Raw genomic sequence first — 24,274 nt, 5'->3', positions numbered from 1 at the left:
TTTTGAACCTTAACTAAGTTTAAATATTTAACTTTAAACTAAATTTATACCAACTTTGATTCAACCGGCCCTAAGTCACTCTTCAAGCACAAGAGTTAGTCTCTTTTTTTTTAGTGTTACAGTGATAACATTTACTAAATGTGTAAAAGTCGATATGTTTAGAATTTTACATGTACTTTGTAAAACATGTACTTTTTATGAAATTTATTAATAAAAAAATATATTGCACATTAATTTGATAAATAGTAAACTAAAACATTGGGAAAATCATCAAGGAGTTTCCTACTCAATTTCCTCCCACTAAGGAAAATCCAGTCCTTAACTCCTCTCTTGAAAATAGTTTTTGTCCTTGAGAGTTTAATACGCTCAATCAAAATATTGAACCCTCTCCGTGTGATAAAAGAGAGATGTCTCTGAGCAAAAGTCGTACGGGTATTAGGTATGACATAATTCGTGCTCTGGGAACACCTTGTACGAACATTTTGCTGAGATCTCTCCTTATTGTTTGACCAGAAGTGTGTAAGTGCTTCTTTTCTTTCTTTAAATTACCTTACTAGTTCATTTAAATAAGTGTTTTTATAAAATACACAATGAAATCAAAGGCATAAATTTAATGGTCCTTTGTTATGTAATACAGATAACTTAAATGTAACAGTTCTTTTATGTTCGCTATAACTAGTTATCGGTTATTATTTGTCCGCCTCGTGGTGTAAGGGTCAGCGCGTTTGCCTTCCATGCAAGAGGTTTCGGGTTCGATTCCCTATATAGTTGAAATGAAATATTTATTTAAAAGGGTGTTTTCACACCAAAATTTTTCATAGTCCCTGGATAGGCACCTGAAGCGTTAGACTGATCATCTTACCTTCAGGTAACAAAACTGATCAAGATACCATATTTTTATCTTTTTTTATTTCGCAAAGTTACTTTTGGTCTTGCATTGCAGTACGCTTTTTTGGTTGCTACATATCTTTAAAAAAAAAAAAATTGTTGTTAATTTTTAAAATTATAATTACGTTTCCACTTTTTATTATTATTTTTTAAAAATATTTATTTAATTAACACAATTATACATTTTTACAGTTTAAACATTCAATTTTGATATTTTTACTTAAACTAAAATACCACCAAGCCAATTTCTGTAGCTTGTTGGTGGAGATTTATATTTATACTAACTTATATAATATTATCTACATTTATAAAAACAATTAATTAACAGCCGGAAAGATCAGAATGTACATGTATGTACAAATAATAAAAGTAATAATATATATATTTTTTTTAATACAAGAAAATATATGAACAATTTAATTATTTACACATAAGCTACTATTCATATATAAACTTCGAGTAGCCACTCTCTTATTTTGCTCTTGTTACATTGTGGGTTAAATTTTAGTTATCTCGGCAATAAATTTAAAATGCTAGGTACTAAATATTTGAGAATTCTACTACTATACTTATTATTGATTCTACTAAGGAAAAAAATAATTTAAAAAAAACTTATTCATATTATTATTATTGTAATAACTTATTTTTACAAATAAGTCATTCATTAAAAAAGACCAGTCTGAATATGCCCATTAGATGGTGAAAGCACTAATTGGTCAGAGCGTAATAAGAATTTTTAAATTAATAACTTATCTGTAAATATAAGTTACTAGGGACCCGACAGACCTTGTCCTGCCCGAACGTTGGCTTGCCTGCTATTATCTTGGAAAAATACTTTTCATCTAGGTACTTGTTTGTGATTAAATTCCAAAACTAAAAATTGACAATATTAAAAAAATATTGAATTTAAGTAGGTACCTAGGTACTTGTTTATGGTTGAATTCCAAAACATGAAATCAATATTTTTTCAAATATGGCATTCTTTTTGCAAACGTGAAACTCCGGTCTTCTCACCAACAGAGAGGTGTAAATATGTACGAAAACGATTTTTTTAAATGTATTAAATTTAATATTATTTTTGTATTACAAAAAATCTAGTAAAAATAAATAAATGGGTAGAAAACATAAGGAATTTAAGGAAAGGATCTGATTAAAATCCACAAATAACAAATGCTGTTTGTAAACATTTAAAAACAAACTTTTTCATACACAAAAAAACAACATCTTTCCATTTTTTAGTAAATGCATTCTCCGCGAATGCAACCCTGGTAGATTGACGAATAAAACATTTATTCTCCTTTTTTTTTTGTAAACTTATTAATTTGAAGATTTTAGTATCTACGAACACGCACATCGCAAAGATCTATATTTCTCTGAAAACCGCACGTAAATCGGTTAAACCGTTTAGGAGTACAGTGACATCACACTAACAGGGGAATTATATATTTAAAGATTACATCATTACAATGGAATTCCATCAAAAAATGTCAATAAATAATTTTAATCAAATAATGTATTATTTTTATCAATGCCCGCCTTTTTTATGTTAAGGCAACCCACCCTACAAGAACGATTTTTGCCATATGGTAAATAATCATTTTTATATTTAAAAAAATACATAATTACGAACAATTTTTAAAAAATATCGTAATATAGTCCATTCAAATATTTAATAAACTTATTTGTGCGTAATAAAAAGTTTTTATATAAAATCATTCAAATGTGCGTGTTTACTCAAGCAAAAATGTATTCTTACTTCGTTAACCGCCAGGCACTAAGGCATCAAATTATTTTAAAATATTTGAACGCTCAATATATAATTTTTAAAGGAAGATTTATGTGCCATATTAGTAGAAAAAAAATAAGAATCCAATCTTCAAACGGTGATTTGCGGTTAATCCGAGCAAACAGTTTATGTTTATGGCCACTTAATGTTTATGTCGCGTTTGTTTGCTAAACAATTCACAAATTTACATTCAATATACACACTCTACACCTACACCTATGTATTGACTACTTTCAAACAGTTTCAAGGTTACCCCTACTGTAGAACAAAACCTAAAGAAATACAAAGAATGAACGTGTAATAAAAAAAATGATCATGTTATGGCAGCCGATGAGATCACAATAGTTAAAATGTGATTTTTCTCAGGTCCAGATTTTTTAAATTTGTTGATAGATTATCAAACAACACCAAATAATAATATGTATCGTATTATCATGATTTTTTTTAAAGTTTTGTAATTTTGAAAATTCCCACCGAAACTTCTGAATTTCACCGCCCGTGACGTCACGCGTTCAGAACGGTAAGCGTTTCTGACATTAAAAGATCTGAACCCCGTACAAATTATCGGTTAAACGTCAAAAAACACTAAAAGTCGAAAAACATGGCTTCCCCAGTAACCAGAAACCTTTTGCCGGTTGCCGCAAACACGTAACGTAATATTCAATTCAATATACGAGAAAGACTATCATTTTTATTTTGTATTTAAATAAGAAAACATACATATTACAAAAAAAATAATAATGTTTTCCTAAGTCTATGAGGCCAAGAGCCCTGTGTTGAGTTTAAGATTCAGACGAGTTGAGTTTTTTTGCCGTTTGTCAACAATTACCTGAAAATCACCAACAGACATATAAAAAAGAACTACATCGTCTGCATTCTCCAAGTCGCACAAATTTAGGGGGGAGATCACTTGTATGCCTTGATCAGGTGGTATTGATTTGCATTAGATAAGTATATAAGTATTGATTTGCATCAGTATGATAAATAAGAACGGTGCAATAACGCATCCTTGCCTCACTCCAGTCAAGACCCCGAACCAATCGGTCAAAGAGCTGCCGATTCTCACACGACAATTTCTGCTATGTGGAGCGCCTTTAAAACGGCAATAATCTTGGGAGGAATACCATACGCATCGAGAATTTTCCAAAGAGATGATCGATGCGGACTATCGAATGCTTTCTCGTAGTAAAAGACAAGAAACAAATATGGGACAAGAACTTTAAAATATGTGGTTCCGGTTATGTTCAATTTGTTACCAAACAATCTGAGAAATGGCACCACCAAAAGTGACAAGACCCATGGACCCTGCAGAAGTAACAAAATAGACCAACCTAGCTGTTTCTACACCAGTAAAGCTAGGGTTTCCTAGGACAACGGTACCCGTATTGAACGGTGATGCGGTAGATAGCCGTCGTAACGGTGACTAGAGTGTGGTTTCCTAGGAAATGGTGTTGATAACACCGTTTTCCTAGGAAACCACTCTCAAGTCGACGTTACGACGGCTGTCCACCGCATCACCGTTCACTACGGCCGTTAAGATGCGGGCACCGCTGTCCTAGGAAACCCTAGCTTTAGATGTCGAATCTTTTTTAACAGCCAAGGCTGCAGAACTAAGTCTGCTCGATAAACCAGCTACATGTGCCCCATTGAAGCTTAAAATCTAATTTTATGCCCAAAAATACAGTAGTATTCACAAGATCCGGTTCTTGGTCTTTAAGTTTTACATTAAACATAGTTTGTTTGACATTACGTGTCAAAAATCGTATACATTTCGTATTTTTTTCATTGAATCATAAAATGTTGGAATTAAACCAATTCAACACCACGGAGAGAGCATTGTTTATGTCGTCAATAGCCGATTGGTGTCGTTTTACTTTGAATAGAATCGATGTATCATCTGCAAATAATACAACTTCCTGATTTTTATTTACAAAATCTATAATCTATATAATAAAGTTATTAATATAGACGAGAAATAGGAACGGTCCTAATGATTACTAACCTGTTATAAGTATAGATCTAATATTGTGTTGTAAATGTACAACAGGGATTGAGAATACCTTAAATAAGGGAATATGGCAGTCTAGGCATTTACAGGGCTAACACTAATAATAAAGTTTTATTTTCATAATAATTCGACAAATTTGGTTTAATTGTTTTTTTAAAACATAAATTATCTTTTACCTAAGATTTATAAACATAAATTAAACCTAATAATTATAAAACGTACTCAGTAAAAGTTCAAATAATTTAAGAATAAATGTAAAAATAAAATAATAACGTATTTTAAAGTAATACGATTTATTCCTTAGAGATTATTCGCTAAAGGTTGGGAAAGAAAAATGAAATATGTCGATTTTGCTATTTCGGCAATAAACTTATTATACGAGTATGATTCCTGATTATCAATAGAATATATTTTAAATGTAAAAACCAAACACAAAAAACAAGAATTTTGTCCTTGTGAAATTAATAACAACTGTTTATTTTTATTGTGTTTATAAACGACACAAAATAAACTAGACTCCATTCGTTGATGATGTCCTGATTAAAATATTTAAAAAAAAACGTTATTGAGTTGTTTATTATACTCCACCGTCAAGACTCGTAAAATACGTTTCTTTATAGTTCTTGCGCTAAGTATTCAGATTAAAACTAGTTTTTATTTTCTAAGCTAAAATTAAGGATAATTATCGCTGACTGTTACATTCAAGAAAATTATCCTCAGGGCAGCTATTACAAACGCTATCTTCGTAAAATCGAAATTTATTTACGAATTTTCATAATCGCTAGAGGGAGTTTATCTTTAACTATACCGTTAAGATGAAGGTATGATGTCTTTATCTTCCCATAATAATCGAGGCCCTGGTCTTTAAACAGTCTGGCTACTATGGAATGCGAGAGTTCTTATTTTGCATGATCTTAATAACCCGCTAGGGAGTAAAGCCAGCGTGTTTACAAACATTTGGACAAACTTAAGACATTGCTTTTTTTCATTGAAAATAATTTTTACAAAATAAGTATAAAGTTGCAAATGTTTTGTACATACATAATTAATAATAACGTTTCTACCTTTCTAATAGAGTAAAAACTCGTGTTTAGAGAGGAAGTTCGTTTTGCATTTGTTTTTATTATCTAAAACAGGTTCCTTAAAATATATATTACATTTATTATATACGCCCAGAAGGCTTTAACATGAGAGCTATAAAATTAAAATTCAAGCGTTTCGTGGTGTGACAAGACAATATGTAGGTCTAATATCGTAATACCATAAAAAGATACCTAATTTTCTACTGCATGGAGTAAACGATAGGGTGGGTCCCATGTTTAAAAAAAAATAGATTGAAATGTTTTAATATTTGCTGAAATACATGCGCGTTAAATTCATTTGAAATTATTTATTGATGACGTTACTGTGTTACAATTAATTAATCCTAAAGCGTATCACATTACTTTCGCGAAGTAACGGAGTGAAAGTATGTATCTCTACAATATATTCTTACATTGGCCACCTGTTTTTTTTATTTCTTACGCTTCATAAAACGGCTGAACTGAAAAACAATTTCTTACTGTGCACTGATCAAATTAAGAGCGCAAAGAGGATAGCCCGCTTTACCAGATTAAATTTGCCATTCTTAGTATTTGATACTGCCAGTGACTGCATACGCATTAGAGACCAGGGCCCTTACACAAAGAGATGTAGAAAAACTCAAATGCACACAGCAATCCATGGAAAGATCCATGCTCGGTGTAAGCCTAAGAGACAGAATAAGAAATGGGAAATTAGGAACAGAACCAGAATAGCGGATATCATGAATCGCGTAGCGAGGCTGAAGTGGCAATGGGCAGGACATGTTGCGAGACGAGACCCCACAAGATGGACCCCAATTTTTTTTAAGATGGAGACCTTGGGAAAATAAGCGAGGCATCGGAGGACCTCAGAAAAGATGGTCCGACGACAAATATTTTCTGCAAGCAGCAACCGAACGAAAGAAATGGAAGGCTATGGATGAGGCCTATATCCAGCAATGGAGGGCAGAAGGCTGAAGAGAAAGAACAATGAAGTATTTGATTTGGGCGAAAAATCTTAGAAACCAATCCAATGGAACAGAAATTCAAATTATTTTTTTAAAAATGGCTTCTGGATTTGGGTCCTGAAAACTGCCTTGAGATGGGGTCAATCCACCAAAACAGTAGTCTATTTGAACTCGGAATTATTGTTGCATGTCTGCTATTTGCTATTGTTATATGCGATCAGTTATATACATTTATATTTATTTTTTCATTGTTTTATATTTACTTACTATTTCTTCTTCTCTTCCTTCTCTATTTTCCCATCCGACTTTCTTTCACCCCTAGCTAATTGTACGTTTTGTTTTTTTTTGTTCCTATATAAAACTCGTAATTGGTCTTGTTATTTGTTGTTACTCTTAATTTGTTGTTACTCTTTATGTATTGTTTATAAGTATGACTGTGTTGGTTTAAAAAAAAAAAAAAGTATTTTTTGTTGTCAATACAGTGTTATTTACTATATTATATTTATTCATTATTTACTAGAACAAAATATAAAAATAATGTAAATGAATGCCTTCACACGGGTTATGCCCAGTGAGGTGTTCATTTAGAAAATAAAAAATAATAAATAAGTTTTATGTAAAGTAAATAAATATAAAGATTTAAGAGAAAACAGTCTCTCTTTTCTTCATACAAACCTATTCCCAGATTTTTTCTGTGGATTATGTAACTTGAGCAATGATTTATTTAACAAACTATAGATATTTACCATTGGCGCGACTATATTGTTTTACTTTTTAGAAAAATTCTTTATTATGGGAGTTAGGACCATCCAAAATATGATAATTAATTTGGAAAAACGGAAAAAGTACCTACCCAGCAAATTTCTTTCTAATACTTTTTCTTTAAATAATTTTACCTAACGGCACAGCGACACATCGCTCTTAGTGAGGCATAATTAGTCTGATGCGGTTTTCTTTTCACACAGTACCGGAAAGGAATTTACGAGAGAGTCACAGAAAAACAATGTATAAATACCTAATAAAAATATTGTTGTATTGTTGTATCGTTTTGTAACGGTGGCATCTACGTCAATTCATTATCGGAAGCGAACGCGCAAATAATTGGCGAGAAAGTAAAAAAAATGGGTTACTTGTTTGGCGCTGTGAGTGTGGTCAGTGATGGTGCGCTTAAGGTACTCAAATTGCAGTAATAAATTTAAAACATTATTTTTAATCTATCCACTTAATATTTCGCTGGGTATCTGATAAGATTTTAATGTGTTGTAATTTCACATCGTGTAAATTTTTGAATAAATTGTTTTTTTTTCATTAATATGATGCATGTTTTTTTCTTCTTTTACAATCTACTTAACTTTTACAATCTAATAAATTTAGTTAATGTTATAACTGTAACTTTCCAAAACGAGACTAGACTAGACTTGTGCTCGGAGAATGACTGACACTGTTATAGTTATTTAGTAATTTGATTGTACAATTATTTAAAGCATTAACTTTGTGGTCAAACATTGTACTAATGTTATTAAATATTTTTATATAACCACTTACCGGCTTTTATATTTCTACCGGTTTCGAGACGTGCCCGTCTTTTCGTCAGGACACCAATTAAACCAACACGATCGTAGTTTGCTTGAATTTAATTCTATTATATGGTTTCCTAATTATAATATTCATATAACGCGGATTAAATAGGTGCAGCTAAATTTTTCAAATCGTTAATATTCAGAATCGGATTAAATACTTTCATAATTAACTATTATGATCGTCTAGAGTACTTTCACACATTTAGCTTAGAATTCAGAAGGATTTTGGCTGGTTTGATATTCTTGCACAAATTAATATCTCATTGTATAGATGCCCATGATATCCTTGTTCAGATAAACATTAATGTACCTCGCCGTAACTTGCGTACCAATCATGTATTTGCTGTGGGAAATTATAAAACTAACATCGGATTCTTTTCCCCTCTGCCAAGGATCCTCACAGAACAGTGAACGAAATCTCACTAAACGGTACTGTCGATGTGTTCCTACCAAGGGCAGGCATTTAAGAAGCAAGTGGTGTTGTCTCTCCTGACTCGAGATGTCACACTTGCCATTTCCGCTTGGATTATGCTATATTCATACCTTTTGTTAATTATACACACTAAGCACGTTTAGATTAAGCATTCCTCATTAATACCAATCTAATAGGGCTAACTTAAGCCTGTTGATTGGCTTAAAAAAAAACATGCTTAATAACATGCAAAACCCACTATACACCTTCACCATAGTTGTTGCATAAAAATATAAAACCAACACGACATGCATTTTAAAAGGCACATGCACTGATAAGGACAAACATGCACTGATTAAATTATGAAAATATTCTATGTTGTTTGAGAAAAAAATGAAAAAAAGTAGAGAGGATGGAGGAAGGGGGTAAGCTTAATAGGTTTAATAGGGTAACTATTACAGTGGAACATCGTATAAACGACTATATTAAAAGTTTGTTTGATTATTGATCAAAAGAACATTATTTTTTAAAGCTTTCTAGTAATTTGAAGTCATATAATATACGAGCTGAACCCGGCAATGCTTTGCTATTGCTAGATTTGAGTACATACTCGTGTATATGTTTATATAGAAAAGAAAAAAAATGTTTTGTGTTAAATAAAGATATATATATATTAATCGAAAATTTTATATCAATTGTTGTATTTAGTCCAAATGAAATATGTACGTATACATTAATATGTTTAATTGTGCAGAAAAAGAATTACATTATTATCTCTTTTTTTGTGTGTCCTTATGTTCTCTTCATTTGGAAGAAAACTGACACAACTTAAGTTTACACCTAAAATATAATGTACAATAAGTTTATAATTGAAAACAAATAAATGCCTAGAATTCAATATTCCCAATAAGACTTCCATATTCCAGAAAATAACAGAATCGGTTGACTTTTGAGGTGCGGAAAACGGGATAGCGAAACGTCGATTTTGTCTATTCTAACAAAAGGTCTTACATGCAGTTGTCTTTTTTGCACTGTACTGGGGATGCATCTGCAAGAGAGAGACCGAAAAATAATGTTCAAATATCCATTCGTCAAAATTTTTACATACGGCCCCAGCCTCTGAATTGATTTTTTGACGTTATAATTTGTCAGTTTCAATTTTAATTATATTTTGGTAGTCAGGTGCCAGAAGGGAGGGGTCCATTTGTATTTTTTTCTGTTTTTTAATTTTAGAAAATTTCAGTAAAAACACATAAGAAAAAAACAGAATTATTAAGAATGGTAATTTATCATTGAAAGGCAAAACTAAAATATGTTGGTTTGTGGATTAAAGATGGTCCTTTTTGCCATCTGACTGCCGATTTCATATGACATGACATTAAAATACTTGAAGGCAAACAGAAATGTCGAAAATGCTCGCTTTCATCAACTTGACATTCCATTTTGAAGGGTTGGCTAATCAAATAAAATAATGTGGACTCACGGCCAAAAGTCCAAGGTTCAAATCCCACTCTACCACAACTTGTCAGTATTTCCAGCACAAGCTGTTTACGGCTTTTAGGAAATGGTCTGATATTTAAAATAATAATTCCTCTTTTTTTCTTAAAAAAATAATTTTGTAGATCAGAACATTTTCTTTTGAATGACGTATACTATTTTGTTTTACTTTTGGTACTCGTGAAATTTGGAAAAAAACGTACTCAACTTATTTTAAAACCTAAATATATATTAAATAAATATACTTACTACAATGTTACGTGAGTATTTTGCAAGTAGAGATTTATTCATTTATTTTTGTTATTTGCAGGCATGGAGAACCTTGGAGACAATTCAGAACCAAAGTGCAGAAGCCCGTTCTTCAGATCCAAACGGTGAGGAAATACATAGAGCCCATTGAGCATGTGACCAAGGACTTCATACAGAGAATGCAGGAGATGAAAGATAGTCACGACGAGATGCCAGCAGACTTTGATAACGAGATACACAAGTGGTCTTTGGAATGTAAGAATATTTTTTATTTTTCCTTTAACATACTGTGTGAAAAAAACTCCCTCGACTCACTGCATGGTAACCTGAGGTTAGGAAATGATCGCCTGATAATAAGCGCCTCTTTTTATTTTATTGAAATTATATATGTGTCTTGCTAAGTGATCTGATTAAATAACGTCTCTTTCTCTCAAACGAGTGTTTTATATCTATGTGGGGTTTATAGTCCATAGTCGGTGACACACACGTGCTTAAATATTTCACCTAAAATAGTGCGATGACCGATGAAGCAATGTTATCGTTTTCTATAGAATCCAATACAATAAATTATGCAACTCTAACAGTATTGCTCAGAAAGAGAGGAGCATTGCTCTGCAGTACATTAACACCGTCTCTACCATCGAGATGCGAACAAAAAAGGAACGTGGCTTATACAGAGACTACAAGTCGTGGTAGTTCAGTCAGCCAGTCCCACAGTTCCAGCATATAATTTAAGTGCAGTCTCTTCAACCCATCATCGCCGTAAAACTCGCGTAACACAATTAAATAAACAGCAATATTGTATCTTGTGTCAATCTCTAACTGGGGTAGGAGCTCCAACCCTCAACAACAAAACTCCTACAAATATTTGTCTCAGGCACTGTGACTCCATTTGTAAGACGTTCAACTGAAACTGGTGAGCGGGTTTGATTCCCGCCAGTTGCACGAAAAAAATCTGGGTGTAGTGGTGTATTTTTCATTACCTCCTTCCATATCCCCTCTATCTCCTCTATGATGACAAGCCTCTTAATAGAGGCTTGGTGGGTTATTCCTTAAAAAAAAGTGTACTCGATATTTTGTCATTTTCGAAGATCCTTATGGACAAAACATTTTACTTAAATGATCTAATATACCTAAATATGTAATATATATATTTTTGCATGATGTAACATAATGTTACATCACCGCGCCAAAAGGATTTTTCTAGCACAGCTTTTTAACAGTTCAAATGTTGATACTAACATACCCGTCACCACCACAATATATTCTATTTATGAACGTATTTTGTAACAGGTATTGGACGTGTGGCGCTGGACGTCAGGCTCGGTTGCTTGGACCCGAACTTGTCGTCAGACTCTGAGCCCCAGAAGATAATTAACGCTGCCAAGTTTGCACTGAGGAACGTGGCCACCCTCGAGCTGAAAGCGCCCTTCTGGCGGTACATACCCACCCTGCTGTGGTCGCGATACGTCAACAACATGAACTTCTTCATAGAGTAAGTAACTAAGGCTGGGTCGCCCTCCCGCACCGGTTCTCTGCTCTCTTTTCTGAGTCAAAAGACATAACCTGAAGACTCGACTCAGAACCTTTGGTAAAGATCTGATGCACATCTATTCCAGTAGCTCAGACAATGAGGATAGTAAATGTAATCTGCCAAAATGCCACGATCTATTTAAGGGAAATTAAAGCCCCGCTGATGCCTATCGATAGAACAACTTCAGCTCAATATTTTATTTACCAAGAAAATGGGGAGAAACTTTTACACTTCTCCAAACTACTGCGGGATGAGGTGAGTCCACTCAGTCCTGTTCAGGCAGTGGATACAAATACCCAGACCGACATTATGATAAAATAGTAGGGAACAGGGTAAACGGTGCGCTAAAATCTACTTCGGCAAACTAATTCTAATAACCATGGTTTTCAGGAACCTCTGCCTAGAATCTTCATACTTTTTTACGGAAGTCAAGATCTTAGTTATTTTGGATATCCACAAAAAACCTGAGGTTTTCCTGTAATTTGAATTATTTAATTCCAAAAACACGTAAGACGTTTGCTTAAAGGAATTTCTCTTTCGTGGCCCCAAGAGTATTTAATGTCCTGGATGAATATATTAAGTTCTTTAAAACAAACGCCATTTTTTGAAAGAGTGTACAAGTCTGGATTGTTTCTAAGGGAAGAGACCATTGCAGGAAACTGCTAGGAGATATTGCATAGATTAATATACTGTTAAGCGTGTTGCCCAGATGTTTATTGCAATATATGTATGTTTATGTAATAAAATTTAATTTTTATTTTTGCTATTATTTAATTATGTACATGCTTCCACTTTCCATTATGTTGTATTCCAACTTCACAAAGGACCCTTGACCTCATAGAGTTTGGGATACGTCATTATTATTTTTTTGTAATAAATATATGTAATTTTATGAAAAAAAAAAAAAAAAATCGTTGATAGTGGATAATTGATAATTCCACAGCAGAGCCGAATGGACACTATAAAAGTTAGAGAAGAAAGAGGAATTGTGGAAGGGTATTAATTATGACGACCATATAAAATGTGCTTTCCATTGATGAGATAATTCTTTTTACAGGATATGTTCGAAATACATCGACATGGCGTTGGACAAACTAAAGGACAAGGAGGTGTCCTCAGACTACGACCTTTCTCTCCTGGAGAGAGTCTTGATAAGCGAAAAGGATCCCAAAATAGCAACTGTCATGGCCCTGGATCTTATCTTGGTCGGCATTGACACTGTGAGGATATTTCTATTCTATCTAGAATTTTACTTTTATATTTTATCTAGAACATTCGATTGTATTTAAAAGACAGGCATATATAGATATTTAAATCGATTTTAATTATGCACATAATCCAATTTTCCATTCTTACTTTCCTTTATTCATCCTCTACCACTTCTCACCAATTTTCTTCTTTTCCTTCCCACTATCTCCTTGTTTTGTCCATATTTATCTTATTCTTATTAATAGTACATATTTTTTTTATATAGTTTAAGCCGTCGTGACTTTATTTTAGTACAATTATTAAGTAAATTCATGTTGTTGGATGGCAGGCACTACTATTTTTTTTATATACATTTTTTACTGTTTCTGTTTATATTTATTTAACCTGTACATCTGTTTGTACACTTAATAAATAATATTACGATATTTTAAGCTTTTTCTAATGTTTAAAGACAAGATACTGGATTTTACCCCCTATAATACAATAAGATTAAAATATTACACCTAAGATGGATTATATTTTAGAGGAGGAAATATGGAAGTCTAGGCATTTTTAAGGCTTATGACCTGTCATTGGCTTGTTTACGTAGTCACTTTGCAAACTGTGTTCATTCGCCATTTTGACAATTTTAATCTATGTTTAAACATAGGCAAAGCAATGAATACTCTCATATACTCTTATGATTTAAAAAAAGTTTTATAACGCGTTTATCAAATATTATTTTGCCCAGAGATAAGAAAAAAAAAGACATTTTAGGCATCTATAAGCTTTATATACCCTATCGTTGCATGCTGGTTGGTTTAAGTATGATAATTAAACACAGAGAATGGTCATTAAATGATTATCACTTTACACATTGTGAAGCGTAACAATTTCTATTCTGCCTATGTTTGATCATTCATAATGACGGATCATAAGCCTTGTAAATACCTCGTCTTCCGATTTTTTTAAATGTTCTTTATTTCTGTTGTAATAAATTTCAATCTTAATAACTCTCTGGGTAGTGGAATCCAATGCTAGTCTACAAACATTTGGATACATTTAAAATATAGCCAATTTTTTCCCCGCCAGATTTCCATGGCGGTGTGTTCCATTCTCTACCAACTGGCCACGAGATCAGAAGAACAAGAGAAAATCTACCAGGAGTTGCTAAATGTCCTGCCGGACCCCGACACTCCGATCACTTCCTCTCACCTGGACCAACTGAACTATCTCAAAGCCTTCGTCAAAGAAGTCTTCAGGTAAAAAAAAGGATGGAGATATCACATATTACGAATACCGATAAAATATGTGAAATGGATTTTTAAAAAATAATTGTATTTTCAAAATCAATATGGAAAAAAAAAATTATTGCGGAGAAATGTTTTCATACGTAACTTTAAAACGCAAATTCTTTAAAAACACATGCCTACAAAAACGCGATATGTTTGGCTTTGATATTTGTGTATATTATGGTTAGAAAATAGAAAATATAAGCTTATGTTAATTCTTTTCATTAAGAATTCGTCCTTGTGTAAGTATGTAAAATACATAGGAATTCATTTATCATCGAACCTTATCCAGTCTAAACCAATGCCAATATCATATTATTATTATCAATCTTATTCTTATCTTTCTTGTTTCATATTGTTGTCTCCCGGGACAATGTCCGCGATCAAACTAATTTTGGGCGAAATGTTCCGATGTTCATGTACGCACGGAAGGTTTCATCTCTTTCTTTCTCATGAGAAAATCTAGAGATAAGACATTGGTTTTGGGACAGATTCAGAAATGACCCGCACAACTATTTTAATAAGAGGCAAATTTTGGGGGGTCATTTAACCAATGGACATTAGGGAAAGCCGCCTCTGGTGTGACGCCGATGAATAAAATATAAAGTAAACATATGTAGGCAGTTATAAAAAAATAAAAAATTATTCGAAAATTTTTATTGTTTTTTTCATAGCTTAGAAGTTATTGTGATGTATATTTTCTCGTAATAAGCTTAGGTCATGGGCCAGGAAGCAGAGCGCAATGCTCTAGCAAAAAGTACTTGGTCAACACCACCCGAAGGAACTGATCAAATAATATTCGCAAAAGTTAGCTTTCAACCTAATAAATCTCAGCCTAAATCGAGTGAGGGTTACACCTTTACAGAGACTATGTGAATGTGATGCTTCACATCATTAAAGAAGCCACATCCTCGAGGGACCACTGGTTGAACCTGAGGATGTTTAAGTACTCATGCTCTAACTTATAGCCCGATACTTTACGAATGGAGGGGGAGATTTAGCGAAATGAGAACTCTCGCCTTCCACACAGTAGCCAGGGTCTTTATAGACCTGAACTTGGAGGGAGAGAACTATTCACGGGGATCCATCACAATAGATCTTCACAAGCCGTGGTGATGTCAGGAGCTTACATGGCACTGCCCCCCCCCCTCTTTAAATAAGAATAAGATTAATCATATTATGTATTTTAAACTTATGGACCCATTTTGAAAATATTTCTTTGTGACTAAAATAGAAAATATGAGCATGTTAAATGATGCATTATTTCAGGGTCTACTCGACAGTGATTGGCAACGGTCGGACATTACAGGAAGACATGATCATCTGTGGTTATAAAATACCTAAAGGGGTAAGAAACATAAAAATATAAAAAAGAAAATTTAATTTAAAAACTAATATATTGAACTCACAGATCAGCGGAGTAACTGTTTTTTTTTTTATCTATTAAATATTAGGGCCCAATACACAAACTAGCCGGCCCGTGACACTAGATATTTTATGTACTTCTATAGTGTATCATTCCACCTTGTATTTTCAAAACAAAAAAAAACTACTTGCTGGACGTGCATCCAGCTCAAAGCATTTCTCCGAACTGATAAATAAATTAATATATGTACTGTCAGAATTGTTTCAACCCGTTGCCTCCGGCCGTGTGTCAAATCATCATCATCGAGTAAAGTTGGAGCTATACAATGTCTTCTCCATTTTATGTACTTTTTATTTAATATTCATATTTTTATTTTTTTAGAATTTAATTCTTTTTTCCCCTCTCCTCCTGCATTCGTAATAAATTAGTGTGAAATCTGTAATTGGTCTTACTTTTTTTAATTGTTTTTTTGTACCTTGTATTTATATTGTGGCGGGTCGACAACGACGGCACGAGCCGAACATTGCCGAACGCCGACGTAGAGCGTACGAACGGGCCAAACCGGCTTCGAGAAAACTACCGGATTCCGACCTCACCGCACGCGTCTTCGAGGCACAAAATTACCGCCAATTTAGATTTACCAACTTCATTTTATTTTGCCTAATATAGTTATTAGAATCCTTCTTTCAATGTGTTAGCTTCAGTAGATTAGTTTCGTGAATAAATCTTTGTGTAAAACGTAAGTACCCTGTTTTACTTGCTCTCATTCTGTGCACCCACATAACTTTGTACATCACAAAATTAGGCCACCAACTAGGGGCCTACATAAAGGTGGTAACAACACGACTAAAAGTGGTATACCCCGACGTTTGAACACGAAAACACAACATTAAACAATCAATCACGGTGACCCCATTCAAATTCCATAAAAATTGCGCAAAATTTCAGACAGAAATATCTTCGCTTGACAAAATTGTACAACAATTATTTTTTTTCGGTCGGTACATGAAAAATTTAAAATTTCATTTTTAATTTGATTGCACTTTTAATTTATTTGTAATTAATCAAGGTTAATCTATTTCAAGGTTAACTTATTGTAAGGTTAATTAATTTAGTATAATAGAATTATATTATAATAATTATAATATATAATAGAATTAGATTTTTCAAAGACCGAGCGAATCGAGTGAATTTTTCTGTCGGTAACAATCTTCAATGTAAATGTAACTAATGTAAATGTAATTAATGTAACTAGTGAATTGATTAAACTGTGATTAATTTCTTAACAATATTACTCGGCCGGGATTAATTCAAACAGGTGATTCATAATTTAACTAAAATTATTATAAACAAACATAATATAATACGTTCGAGCGACTCGCTCACCAAAAATCGCACGCCGAGTAATACATTCCTACAACACATATAAATTTTATTTTTTTATTTTTCTTGAGTCAAACACACAACAAGTAACAGCAGTAACAATTTCAATAACAACAAATACAACAACAATTTCAACAAAACAAGCTATAGGGCCAACGGAAATAACAAGAAAACTATTCTTTGTTACTTCCACACAAAATTTGGCGATCAAGCTAAGAAATGCGTCACACCATGTGAATTTAAACCGCATCTAGCTTCAAAAAACTAGATGGTCGAATCATAGCGGAGGCGGCTGATTCAACCAACACAACACGTCTCTTTGTTAAAGATCGGGATACCGGTGTGTCATACCTCGTTGACTCCGGATCGGAAATATCATTAATTCCTAGATCTTTACACAAACGCCATGGAGAAAAGTCTAAGCTAATTCTCTATGCAGCGAACGGGACTACGATCCAGAATTTCGGAGTTACCACGGTAACACTGAATCTGGGATGTAAACAAATGTTTACATGGAAGTTTATAATAGCGGATACGACACGCCCTATTATAGGAGCAGATTTTCTCCACAACTTCCACCTGTTAGTAGATGTTAGGAACAAACGGTTAGTAGACAATACAAACGGCAAGATAGTCAGAGCATTTGACATCTCCACAAACAACAACATAACATGTTCCATATCATTAACAGACAAAACCAACATTTACCACTCACTCATATTGAAGTATCCACAACTAGTAGATATCAATAAACCATACGCAGGGCTGGATAAACACAACACAATCCACCATATAGATACCCGTGGCAAACCCGTTATGTGTAAGACTCGTCGGCTGTCCCCAGAACTACTGAGGCAGGCGAAGCAAGAGTTCGATCACATGGTGGCTCAAGGTATTTGTAGACCCTCCAAGAGTGAGTGGGCCTCTCCATTGCATATGGTGAAGAAGAGCGATGGTACTTATCGCCCTTGTGGCGATTACCGTAGCTTAAACGCACAGACGGTACCTGATCGTTATTCCTTGCCACATATCCACGATATATGCAATGACTTATTTAACTGTAAAATTTTTTCCAAAATTGACTTACAACGAGCATATCACCAAATTCCAATTAATGAAACTGACATTAAAAAGACAGCTATAACCACACCATTCGGGTTATTTGAATTTGTAAGAATGCCATTCGGACTATCATGCGCTGCACAAACATTCCAACGTCACATCAACGAAGTCACAAGAGGTCTAGAAGGAGTACACGCATATATCGACGATATATTGATCGCTTCACCAGACGAAGAAACACATGTGGAACACTTAAAAGCTTTGTTCCAGCGACTTCAAGATCATGGAATGGTGGTAAACCCATCTAAATGCGAGTTTGCCAAGAAAACACTGTTATTTCTTGGTTATGAAATTTCGGCTGAAGGCATCGGACCCTCGCCAACAAAAGTGGAAGCCATCACGAACCTCAACAAGCCAGAAACCATTAAGCAGTTGAGAAGATTCTTGGCCATGGGAAACTTCTACCGAAGATTCATACCACGAGCAGCACACAAATTGATACGACTACACGATTACCTCAAGGGAGCAAAAAAGAATGACAACAGAAAAGTAGAGTGGAACGAAGTCACTACACACGATTTCGAAGAGGTCAAGAACTCGCTGATCAACGCCACTAAGCTTAGCTACCCAGAGGAAAGCAGCAAGATGTCAGTGTGGACAGACGCCTCAGATTACGCAATCGGAGGCGTGCTACAACAAACCACAGACGGCATCAACTACAAACCGATAAGTTTCTTCTCAAAAAAGTTGAACAAGGCTCAGTGTTCATATAGTACGTACGACAGGGAACTACTAGCCATTTTTGAGACTGTAAGGTACTTTCAACATTATCTGGAGGGCAGAGAATTCTGTATATACACGGACCATAAACCACTACAATTCGTGTTTAGAAGGAAAAGTCACGACAAAGAAAGCCCCAGACAACTCAGATATCTAGACTACATCTCACAGTTCAGCACGGACATCAAATACATAAAAGGAGAAGACAACGTCGTCGCCGATACCTTATCAAGAATCGACATGATCGAACAAGAGGCAAACATATCGTTCGAAAAGATCCATAAAGAACAAAGGCAGGACAACGAACTACTCGCACTCTTGGACGACAAGAACACTGCTCTGAACCTGATCAAAACCAACATGCAGGGACAAGAAATCGTCTTCGATCTCAACAAAGGCAACATGCGACCGTACATCCCAAAAACGCTACAGAGATCTTTCTTCAACCAAGTGCATAACCTCAACCATGCAGGAGCCGACGCCACGACCAAGACCATCAGTCAAAGAGGCGTCTGGAAAAATATGAAAGCAGACTGCGCAGCTTGGACGAAGGCCTGCATACCCTGTCAGAAGAGCAAAGTCAACAAACACACGAGGACACCGATCATCAAGATCGACATGCCGAGACAGAAATTCTGCGTGGTCCATGTCGACCTCATCGGACCTTTTCCACCATCAGAGGGACTGAGGTACTGCCTCACATGTATCGACCGATACACTCGATGGGCGGAAGTAATCCCTATCGCAGATATCCAGACCCACACAATCATCAGAGCCATCTGGGACAACTGGATTGCGAGATACGGCGTACCGGAGAAAATTATAACTGATCAGGGTAGGCAATTCATGTCTACGGACTTTAACTTGTTTTGTTCCAGATCAGGCATAGCACACTCCAACACGACGCCTTACCATCCACAAAGTAATGGCATGATCGAGCGATTTCATAGAACGCTGAAGACGGCCATTAAAGCTCACCACCCTGTTCCGTGGACAAAATCGATCAGCACCATACTACTCGGACTGAGGGCCACACTGCGCACGAATGCAGAGCACTCAGCAGCAGAGATGCTGTATGGGTGCAAACTAAAGTTACCAGCAGACATCCTGGAGCAGACGAACGACTACATTGACCCGGACTCCTACACTAGGCAACTGGTAAATTTCATGCAAAACGTCAAACCAAGGCCAGTCGAGCACCACAATAAAGGTAACGTTTTCATCCACCCGGAACTAAAGAGAGCCACACACTTGTTTCTGAGGGACGACAGAGTGTACAAACCCCTGATGCCGAACTACAAGGGGCCCTACAAGGTCATCACCAGGGCGGAAAAGACGGTAACACTGGACGTGGATGGCGAACATAAAAAGGTTTCGCTGGACAGGTGCAAGCCGGCGTTCCAGACAGCGGAAGAACGAGCCAGTCCAGCAGAAACGGAAACACCAACAGAACAACCGGCATACACAACGCGTAGCGGCAGGAGGGTGATACAGCGTCAGTTTTGAAAAACAGATTTCAAAACTTGGAAGGGGGCTGTGTGGCGGGTCGACAACGACGGCACGAGCCGAACATTGCCGAACGCCGACGTAGAGCGTACGAACGGGCCAAACCGGCTTCGAGAAAACTACCGGATTCCGACCTCACCGCACGCGTCTTCGAGGCACAAAATTACCGCCAATTTAGATTTACCAACTTCATTTTATTTTGCCTAATATAGTTATTAGAATCCTTCTTTCAATGTGTTAGCTTCAGTAGATTAGTTTCGTGAATAAATCTTTGTGTAAAACGTAAGTACCCTGTTTTACTTGCTCTCATTCTGTGCACCCACATAACTTTGTACATCACAAAATTAGGCCACCAACTAGGGGCCTACATAAAGGTGGTAACAACACGACTAAAATATAAAGACTGAATGATTTCCTTAATAAATAAATAAATCATCAACATTCCATGTCCGCTCCCTAGTTGGAGCATTTGGTACCCACGAAGATCATCCAGGCATCTCTGTCGGCTGCCAGCTCCTGTGCATCCTCCCAAGTTAGGTTTGCGTCTCGTAGTTCTGACATGAACTGCCGATGAACAGTCATCAGTGGACGTCCAAGACGTCGAGAACCTGATTTATTTATATTTTTTTACATTTGGATTATTTATATAGCGCCGTTTGTGTGAAAATCACCTCAAAGGCTTGTGTCTTGTAATGTAGGCAAGCATGGTTAAGGCTTTCAGGAGGCATCCGCAGTACATGGCCAAGCTAACCGTATTGCCTCCGCTTGATGACATGTGCCACCGGAGTTTGCTACGTCCGTTCTCTTATAACTTAAAAAAAAAACTAAATACAAATTTCTATGGAGACCACTTGTGTGTAAATTAGCCACTTAAACCAGCCAATGACAGGTCATAAGCCCTGTAAATGCCTAGACTTCTATATTCCCTTCTCAAAAATGTTTTCCCTCTCTGTTTCTACAAATTTTAATCTAAATTACTCCCTTGAGAGGAAGTTCGGCCTGTCTACAAGCATTTGGACACACTCAAAACATTGTTAATTTGAATTGTTTCCATCGGCACGGGACACCCCAGCGAGGTTACATTTTTTTTAATAATAGTAAAAAAATACGAAATATGTTGTTGCAACACCAAAGCCGTGAGGTTGACAGGTCCGAACGCGCAGTCCGCTGCAACATCAGCTCGGACAAGAACTCGTGTGTAACGGATTAATAAATAACTTCAATTGCAATTCATATTTCTCATTTAACCTTAAATCAACTCACGCGCACCCGTCCTATAATGTAAAAGAATAAATAAATCAATCATCAAAATTTATCTGTTTATTCGATTCTTATTTACAGACAAGAATGGTATTCCCCACCCTGATCACGGGCAACATGGAGGAATGGGTGACGGACAGCAAAACATTCAGGCCTGAACGCTGGCTTAGGGGCGCAGAGGGGACCATCCACCCCTACGCCTCCCTCCCCTACGGGTTCGGGGCCAGGATGTGCCTGGGGAGGAGGTTCGCAGACATGGAGATTCAGATCCTCTTGGCTAAGGTACGTGTTGGAAGGAATTAGTGAAGAACTCGTTCAAAATCTTCTGAGAATTATAACTTTCATAAACTGTTATAAAACAACTTTGTATTTAACCACTATTATTTTTTCTACCGACCGGTTTCAAAGCTACACAAGCTTCTTTATCAAGATTTTATCAACTAATGAATCCTATTCTACTTTATTTTAACAGTGATGTTTTAATAAAAATCAAAACACATGGAACTCATAAGTTAAGTCTTTCTGTTATTAATCTGATTGAGAATTGGCACTGGTTATCGTAGGCAACTGAAATGGCTCAAAATTAGACAGCAGAGAGAGACTATCACTCCCTCTCACTTCTGTTCAATGTACTTCATAGTCCTAACGCTCCAATATACCTGCGTGAAAAATTTCAACGCTTATCAGTTCATGGTTTACCTCTTCGTTCTAATTCTCAAGGCACTCTCTTAATACCCATCCACAATTCCTCTATCTTCTCTAATTCATACAGTGTCCATGCCACTCGACTGTGGAATCATCTCCCATCCACCATCAAATATGTTACTACAGTATCTCTGTTTAAATCACGTCTGAAGAAACATCTGCTTTCTTTTCCTTAATCTCTCCTCTTTTCTTCTTTCCTATTTTTTTCATTTTCTCATTGACTAATAGTATTGATTTAAGTTAATTTTTATATAAATACATCTTGTTCTATTTTTACATATCTTTAGCTTTTTTTAGTCTTTATTTTTTTTTAATATGTTTTAACTTGAATTATAAAAATAAAACTTTTATTTTATTGGTTGATTGGAAGAAATTGCCGTTTGGCAATAAGCCCGCCAATGTACAAATAAAATAATGTACAAAAACTTAAATAAAAAATGAAATAATAATCACAATTTTAAAATAGACAGAGGACTAAAAGTTTTTTATTTTGAAAAAAAAATATTTAAACTAGACAACTTGGTTAGCTCTAAAGTTTAAAAAGCGATTCAATATAAGAAAAAAATTAACAAAATTTTCTTAAGGCCACTCCTGTCTAGTTTTAAAGATCGTACCCATCTCACATTACGTTTCCCATCCATACAAAACAAAAACACTTGATTAATAGCAGCATAATATTTGGTAAACATTGATAAAATAATAAAGGATAGAATTCATTAGTTAAGTATACCTTGATAAAGAACATTGGATAGCTTTGAAACCAGTGGGTAGAAAAAATAGAAAATAAGTGGCTCAATACAACGCTGTTTTATATTTATTTCTTACCATAAAAATAGTGCTTCAAAAATAGATTTTATAAATGTTTTTGTGTTTACTGTATACAAAAATTTTCTCCAGTGTGCATTTATTAATAAATAATACATATATTAATAATGGTTATATTTTTTTCTTTTAAGCTGATTCGCTCGTACAAACTGGAGTACCATCACAAGCCACTGGACTACGCAGTAACCTTCATGTACGCCCCTGATGGAGAACTTAAGTTTAAGATGATCAAACGATAAGAAAATACTTAAATGCTATAAAAAACTATGTAATACTCAGTATTTAATAGAAAACGAACGGAAAATGGCGAACAAACTCCTGGGCTCCGATTAAAATGGAAAGTCAACAAAGTTATCTTTAATTGTCTTTAAATTAAAATAAAAAAATAATTACAAAAATGTGTAAATTTGTATGAAAATTTTGAGTGTCTTTGTCGGTAACTTATAGTTAAACACGTTTTACTAAACATATTATGTGAATGTAAAATTTTACTTTATATATTATCAACGATAACTTGTTAAATTTCCATTGTGATACGGGCTATGATCACTTTTTGAACGTAGAACAACACAATTATATTAGTTTTTATGTATTTTTTGTTTCATTAAATAAAGCTGGTTGCGCCACATTTGCTATATGTATTTTGTATTTCAAATTTACAAAGTTGCTGCGTTAATTTTTTTGCTACCTACTGAGCCCTAGTTTGGATATTGCGTTTATTCTACTGTGGGTACAATATTTTTCTCTTCGGCCGATTAAACTGTCATAGAATGTGCATGTGATCTAAGATTTTCAGCGCGATTGCTAACAAGTTGTTTTAGCTATCAATAAGTCATACCAATCGACTGCGTCGTGTTATCGCATGAATCAATACTTAAGAAACCGACAAGTGCCGATTTGACAACAGGAAATCTGATAGAGCCT

General features: G+C 34.9%; 1 protein-coding gene across 1 annotated transcript in view; it reads left to right on the top strand.

Annotated features, from left to right (window-relative positions):
- The window catches only part of Cyp301a1 (Probable cytochrome P450 301a1, mitochondrial), a 63,597-nt gene extending 39,614 nt beyond the window's left edge, over positions 1 to 23,983 (top strand). The window contains exons 2-8 of the mRNA XM_088226268.1: positions 10,511 to 10,704; positions 11,743 to 11,944; positions 13,041 to 13,203; positions 14,264 to 14,433; positions 15,733 to 15,811; positions 21,902 to 22,102; positions 23,482 to 23,983. Coding sequence (XP_088082394.1) covers positions 10,511 to 10,704; positions 11,743 to 11,944; positions 13,041 to 13,203; positions 14,264 to 14,433; positions 15,733 to 15,811; positions 21,902 to 22,102; positions 23,482 to 23,589 — 1,117 coding nt within the window. The 3' untranslated portion in view covers positions 23,590 to 23,983. The remainder of the gene's footprint in view (positions 1 to 10,510; positions 10,705 to 11,742; positions 11,945 to 13,040; positions 13,204 to 14,263; positions 14,434 to 15,732; positions 15,812 to 21,901; positions 22,103 to 23,481) is intronic.
- Positions 23,984 to 24,274: the final 291 nt, after the last annotated feature.

This window comes from Micrasema longulum, unplaced genomic scaffold (genome assembly GCF_059751315.1).
Source record: "Micrasema longulum isolate JH-2025_06_02 unplaced genomic scaffold, ASM5975131v1 h1tg000418l, whole genome shotgun sequence".
Classification (NCBI taxonomy): Eukaryota; Metazoa; Arthropoda; class Insecta; order Trichoptera; family Brachycentridae; genus Micrasema; species Micrasema longulum.
The sequence above is the reverse complement of the archived record's forward strand: the minus strand, read 5'-3'. Positions and strand labels throughout refer to the sequence as shown.